The sequence below is a fragment of the Columba livia genome, chromosome Z, assembly GCF_036013475.1.
Source record: "Columba livia isolate bColLiv1 breed racing homer chromosome Z, bColLiv1.pat.W.v2, whole genome shotgun sequence".
Classification (NCBI taxonomy): domain Eukaryota; kingdom Metazoa; phylum Chordata; class Aves; order Columbiformes; family Columbidae; genus Columba; species Columba livia.
The window spans coordinates 26,903,025-26,909,820 of record NC_088642.1 but is presented as its reverse complement, the minus strand read 5'-3'; the positions used below and the strand labels follow the sequence as shown (position 1 = coordinate 26,909,820).

At 45.9% G+C, this 6,796-nt stretch overlaps 1 protein-coding gene across 1 annotated transcript in view; it reads left to right on the top strand.

Annotated features, from left to right (window-relative positions):
• The first annotated feature begins 5,904 nt into the window (after positions 1 to 5,904).
• CDC20B (cell division cycle 20B) overlaps positions 5,905 to 6,796 on the top strand; it is a 37,243-nt gene continuing 36,351 nt past the window's right edge. The window contains exons 1-2 of the mRNA XM_065045218.1: positions 5,905 to 6,003; positions 6,399 to 6,470. Of these exons, the coding sequence (XP_064901290.1) occupies positions 6,408 to 6,470 (63 nt within the window). The 5' untranslated portion in view covers positions 5,905 to 6,003; positions 6,399 to 6,407. The remainder of the gene's footprint in view (positions 6,004 to 6,398; positions 6,471 to 6,796) is intronic.

The window sequence follows — 6,796 nt, the reverse complement described above, 5'->3', positions numbered from 1 at the left end:
TCTTAGGACATTAATTAACCTGTGACATCTAAAAACCACGTAACTCGGTCAGTGGTTTCCTGAAGTCAGTATCTCAATAGTGAGTGACATTATGTGATTGTAACTACTCACATGTTTTCAAAGAGTGTAGCACCCAACAGAAAAACCAAACCAAACCAAACCAAACCAAACCAAACCAAACCAAACCAAACCAAACCAAACCAAACCACAACAACAACAAAACACAAAAAAAACGCAACACTCTCCCTTCCCAACACAACCCCCAGACCCCAAGCACCACCACCACCATTTTAATTTAAAACTTAGCTTATAGGTTCAACTATATTGAAAATATAGTCTGTCCCAATTCCATGAATATTAGTTTTTGAAGTGAATTCAGAGACTTGTTTCCACAGAAAATGGTATGGAGATGCAACAGAATGTCAGGAACTCAGAGCTGATGGAGCAGACCTTTTCAGCAATTACTTGATTGAAACATGTTTGCAAAGAGAGATGACAGTTGCTCTTTAAGGTATATATTTAATTGCCATTAACCAGGAAAGTATGTTAGGAACCTTGCCTTGTCTCTTGAGAGCACCTGAGAGGAATCATCTGCAACAGGGGCCTGAAGCCATGGATGTAGTTAGAATCCATAGTTATTCAAAGCCATAATTACTTTTTTAATAACTTAATTTTACAATAACTTACAGCAGTTTTTAGTAATGTAGCAATAAGAACCATGCTAACAACAGACGTTACTAGAGAAGCCTTGGAAAGAACCACATGTGAGTGGCATTTTGGCAGTTCGTTAATCCAGACTCAGGGGATTCCAGGATGAAATATGATTTAGGCACACAGTTGGCAGCTGGCAATGAACCCTGATGTTCTGTTGTTGGGTTGGAGTTTAGCCAAGGTAAACAAAATGTAGTTATGTATGTTGTGCGTAGTCCCCACAACCAGCATGGGGTTCCAGCACGTTGGAAGCCTTAACTGAGACAGTCTTTCAGTCTTCAGTGTTGTGCTGAAACGGATCCTCCAGTTGCACAGGAAAAGGGAATATACACTGAAGAGAGAAACTCAGCAGAAAGGCCTGGGATGGATGACCCAGCAGGATAGCTCTTCATCTGCCCACTGAACAGTCATTTCCAGAGCTCACTCCCCACATGTTCACAACCACTTTTAGTGTGCTTGCAAAGATAAACGAAATGGGAGATGTCTGATGAGCTGACTACCAGACTGAGATGTTAAGTGCATGGCTTGAGGTAAATCTCAGCACATAAGCAGAAAGTTTTGTTTTGTTTTGCTTCCCCCACCCCCACCCCCCCTCGCACTCTGAAGAACATCTTAAAAACCTGTGCTTTGTACAGCTAAAATGAAGCTGTGGGTTCACTGTCAGAATATTCCACTTGCCTGGTCAACAGCGTTTCATACTGGAGTCTAAACAAGGGTTGCTTGTTGCAGTGTGCAGGGAACAGCCACATGAACCAAATCACTTCCCTTTCCTCACTCCTTCCTCCCCTATCCTTCCTCTGAGTTCCATTGCAGAGAGAAACTCCTGAGGGTCAAAGCTTCCTTTTATAAACTATTTACTGCAATTGTCAGTCACGTAGGGAGTCCCGATGATTTCCCCTCTACCACTGTGAGAACCATTGTTCTAATGCACTCAGAAGCATCTCAGTACTGACACGACTAAGGAGGCAACAAGATTGGGATCTTTCTGGGATACTGGCTGAAAAGCTAGAAATAACAGAGAAGAAAAATAGGAAGAAAAATAAAGCTGTTTCTATACCTCCAGACCTCTGCTCTGTAAGCTTCTAACAAAGCTGGGACACAATTTTCTCTTTGGGAGGAGGTTAGAGGCCTTGGTTCCCAGAAACCTCTAATCATTTTGCAACCACAAAACAGAAACAAACTCTCACCAAAATACATTCCAACAAATTTCTCCCATCTGTCTCAAATAGCAACTCAAAACTGTGGTAAACATTATTCAGACCTCTCACACTTCCAAAAGGGTAATTTTTTTTCTTAACATAACTCATCACACCTTTCTCAACTGGGTATCACAGACAGTGAATACATCCTCTCTGGAAAAGTATTTAGTCCAGTATGCCCTCAATGTTCAAGTCTCTGTGTTCCTTAGCTAAGAAGGTTTCTCTAACTAGGCCTTTGGTTTAAACAAAAATTTCCTAGAAACTTATCTAAAGAGCAGTTTCGTTTACCTCTCTCTTTCACTGACATGCCGACAACCTGTGATCTGTTGCATTTAAGAGAATTTTCTATGACCATCTCTTGTGGTCTTCCTGTTTGCTAGAACATGGTGTGAGCTAGTATCACCCCTTGTCAGCAGTCATTTGGCAAGGAGCCTCCTCATTACCACATCCTGAGGTATCTGAGCCCTACAAGTATCAGTGGTCCTTGTTCAGCAGCCTAGATGTGATGAATACGGCTTTTCCTGAAATGTGTTGTTTCAGGCAGTGCTTAATTCTCTGATAACATTGTGAGCTTGCTATTGATGTCCAAATCTCACCTTCAAACTATAAACTCATATTTTACCTTGATAAATTCTGAAGTTTGATGATGATGACAAATCCATACCAAAAGACCTTAAGGAGAGTGGATGAGAAGAAAATAAGTTACCATGGGGTTGAGAACCTGCATACCAGCTCTCAAGGATGTACCAAACAATAACATATCAGCACCATCTGCTGCCGTCAGGGACAAACTACATGGCTGCTACATGCTGGCTTCAGAATATTTTTAGCGAGCTACCAAAAATTCACCTATGTTTCTAGTGTGTAAGTGAAATCATTGAGCAGTTGGTTGCACAGGTTCCATAATGAGGAGCTTAAAATGAGTCCACAGTGAGAAAGAAATGTAGACACCAAACCAAGATGACTTTTCCATTTCACTTTGAAGACACGTTAGTGAGATGCTGGAAGCATTTTAGAAGTGATATGCTTAGCCATGGACAGCTTTTCTAAACCAAAACTAATTTGTTTAAAATTCAGTTACAATTTCTAAGTAACAACAGAGCTTTTACTTACCACATTATTTCCAAAATACCAGGTGCTTCAAATGAAGGAGAGAGTATTAAGGGTATCTTTGATGTTATAACACCTGCCTAACAATCCAGCTCATCCTTCTTAACAAACACAAAGCAATTCAGGCTTGTCAACAGCACTTCAGTTATTTCTGGATTTTGTTTACCACTGACTTCATATCAGGATGTACTTATTTTAAGTCTACTAGCAAAAACATTGTATCTTGACATGTTTTCCACTTGCTAATCAGTGTTTAGAAGGAGTTTTACAGAAAAAAAAAGCTCCAAACATTCTCTTGTAACTTGTTCATGGAGCATGCATGCAAGAATTGAAGGTTCATGGGCGGGAATCGTAGCTTGTAACACCAATTATTTAGTATTCAATACCTTGTTCTGCATTACTTAATCCTAATTCTAATTATCTCAAACAAAACCTTATTGACTTTGAAAGACTTTTGGCTTTTATTCCAGTTTACAACCTTACAGCTCTCAGACTGCAACCTCTTTCCTCCCACTGTCAAACACATTGCATGGCTACAGGTTTGCTCATCTGAAATAAAACTTCTCAGTGTGAGCAAGAGCTTCATTAAGAGGCCCAAACACTGGTCTGATAGGTAACAAACAGTTCCACACACTTCACCGGAGTGTTGCTGATTCATGAAGTGAGCCTGCTTCGTGGTGTGTGCCAGCAGCTGCTGTTGGGCAGGGTAGCACTAGTTGGCTGTGCTTGCTGAACGTTAGTTAGTTTTTGCAGGAAAAGCCCAGATTCAGTTAAACGAACAACTGAAGCATTGCAAACAATCCTTTGTGGCAGTACTCTACCAAAGCGTTGTGTGTTGTTTGTTTTACAGAATGCATTAAAATTGTGCTGAGTGACTCAGTCACTTCGTACCCTGGCTGTGCCTAGCTGTGTCCTTACTGATACAAAGTCAGATAATAAAATGGCCATTTCAAAATAGCTTTACTTTGATTTCGCAAAACAGCTCTATCATCTGCTATTTAATTACTGTCTGTAACTCAGCCATCAATAAAAATATTCTCCTCCATTGTCTTGCTTACATGATGTTCTTGTGCAGATGTGATGTGTACAGCTATAGAAATAGAGTTGTGTGGGAAACGGTACTTTACATTAGGAGATTTTTGCAGGATTTTTTTTTGTTTGTTTAAAGAATACTTTTCCAACTGAAAATTTAGAAAAATCTCCCCTGTTTTCCTGGAAGAAAAAAGTGAAACTCTAAGACAGTGAAGAAAACTTTGAGCACATTTTAAAAAAGTGGCACTCTGTGGGAAAGCAAAGACGTGGGAAAGCAAGATGTGCGGTTCCAGCCACCTGGATGATAAGGGAAGATCAATACTAACACAACCGCCTGGACGGTCAAAGAAGAAATAGTACTAACACAATTAGATCATAGCATCTAGTCAAAATATAAAGGGCCATGGACAGGTTGTGTTGAAGTACGTTTCCCATAACAATGATATCCCAGACTCGTGAGAACAGTATCTTGGGCTGGATAACCGCCCCAAGTACATGTGATGTGTGAATGTTGTTGGGCCTGGTCTGTGAATGAGTGGGAATGTAACTGAAACAGACAGGAGTGTGGCGTGCTTTTAATAACAATTACTGATAAAATATCTTAGTCCAGGTCCGCATCTGTAAATCCTATGAACTGTCAATGGCTAATAAAGAGGGCCTCGGCTCTGTGCTCTGCCCGGCTCCTTCCTGAACAAGATCTCTGCCTCTGCATGCATCCTGTCTGCATCTTGGTGCCTGTCGTTCCTCATTGTTGCAGCACTCTGTTTATTACTCTTAGAAAACAACACTTTTAATGTTGATTCTCAGAGCCAAAAGCCAGAAAGAGGGAAACTGGTTTCTTCTACACGCTGTGTGGCTCTCAGCCCCGTTTCTTGAAAGCCCAAGTGGCATCACTTCGAATTTTGAAAGGATACAAGGGCTGAAAAAGGACTGCCCTGTATAAAAAACAAAACAAAACAAAACAGAACAAAACTCTCTTTCCTACCTTTTAGGATTTAAGTAAACTCTACCCTCCAACAAAAACATTGGACTTCTTTCCTACCAAATCTGTGTTCAGGTTTTCTCAGGTGAAGTGAGTGCCTAAGGGCACATACAATACTCCTGTCACCTGCACTCCATAAAACATGTCCATAAGCAAATCATCTGCTAGGGATAAACTGATTCTGATAAACACTCTCTCCTACCACTATTTTGAAGCATATGATTGCAGGGTAGGAGTCTGGTTGTGTTTGGCGGTGGTTAGGTTTTGCACAGTTCTGGTTTTGGGGACCGTGGATGGAGGACAGGCCACTGCACAGATGCGGTGCCATGTGAGGCCTCAGCTCTCAGAATGGGCCAGCCAGGCTCTGCTCCCCAGGCCTGGCTCTGAGGCTGCTGCTGGGGGGTCGTGCCCGATCCCTGACCACAGGGCAAAACCTCAGTGAGGAACAAACCGACATGAGGGGTTTTGCACGGGGAGTGTGCCCAAGCTGCCCTCGCTCCATTCCCCAGCCCGGGGCTGAGGCGGCAGCACGCCGAGAGCATGGCACGGCCATGGGGGCAGCCCCAGAGGGCACGGAGCTGACCCACCGGCCCGGCGGGGGCAGAGCGCGGCGCTCGGGGTGATGGCCTCGCCGCCGGCCCTTCCGCGGGGACAAGCCAGGGCCGCCGGGCACCGGCCGCAGCCCTACCCGCTCCAGCCCCCCGCCTCCTCGCAAGCGGCTGAGGGACCCGCCGCGCCGCGCTCGTTTGCCGCCGCCCGCCGCCACTCCTTGGCGCCGCCGGGCAGCCCGGGCGCGCTGCGTCCCGCCGGCGGGCCGGGCTGGGCCGGGCCAGGCCGAGCCGCCTTGCCGGCCGCACCTGCGGGCTGCTTAAAGGGCGGCGGCAGCCACCGGGGAGCGGTGCGGCGTGTGCGGCGGAGGGGCTGGCGCCGCATCTCCGGCAGCAGCAGCAGCCGCCGGCGCCCTGAGCGGTGGCTGGGCTATAAGTTGCCTTTCCTATAGATTGCGATGCGTGTGGGCTGCCTTGCCCACACCTGCCCGGCCGTTTAGCCCTATGGGCTGGCGGTCTTCCCCCGCAGAGACCCACCCCGAAGTCAGGTCACCTCGGCTGGGGCGGCGGCGGGTTCAGTCAGCCCCTGTGGGGATGGAGGGGGAGCAGGAGGGATGAGGATTCGCTCTGGGTAACCGTGTCCTGTGGGGACCTGGGGGATCACGAACGAGGAGCCGGCTTGGCAGGCCCTGCCCGGTCCCGAAGGCCGTGACTCCCAGGGCAAGCTTGAAGCAGCCAGGCTGGGCGGAGGGTGATTTAAAGCGGAGAAACTGTGAGCCACGCGTTTGAGTGTTATGCCTCTGTGTTTGTTTCAAGGAGGAAGTGATGAGAACACCTGGAAAGGACACGGAGTGGAGAGGAGACCAGAGCCTGCAGGGAGCGGCTGAGGTAAGGGCAGGTGCAGGCTCTCGCGCTCCCCTGTGCGCTGCAGAGCTCCCCTCTTTATGTCTCTGGGGGAGGGAGAGGAAGAAACTGTCAAAAATCACTTATTTGGGGGAAATTTTTTCTTTTTTCCTTTCCTATTAATCCTTATCACACTTCCTTAACTGTAACATGTGAAAGGTCAGAAAAACAGAGGTTATGGTGAAATGGTATCTGTTGAGGGGAGGAATCAAAGGCACCTGTGGGCTTCTCTCCTTCTCTCCTAGAGGGACTGCTTGCTGTTTAAAAGCAAAAGTTACTTGATCTGACCGAAGGGGTTGTATGGATTTACA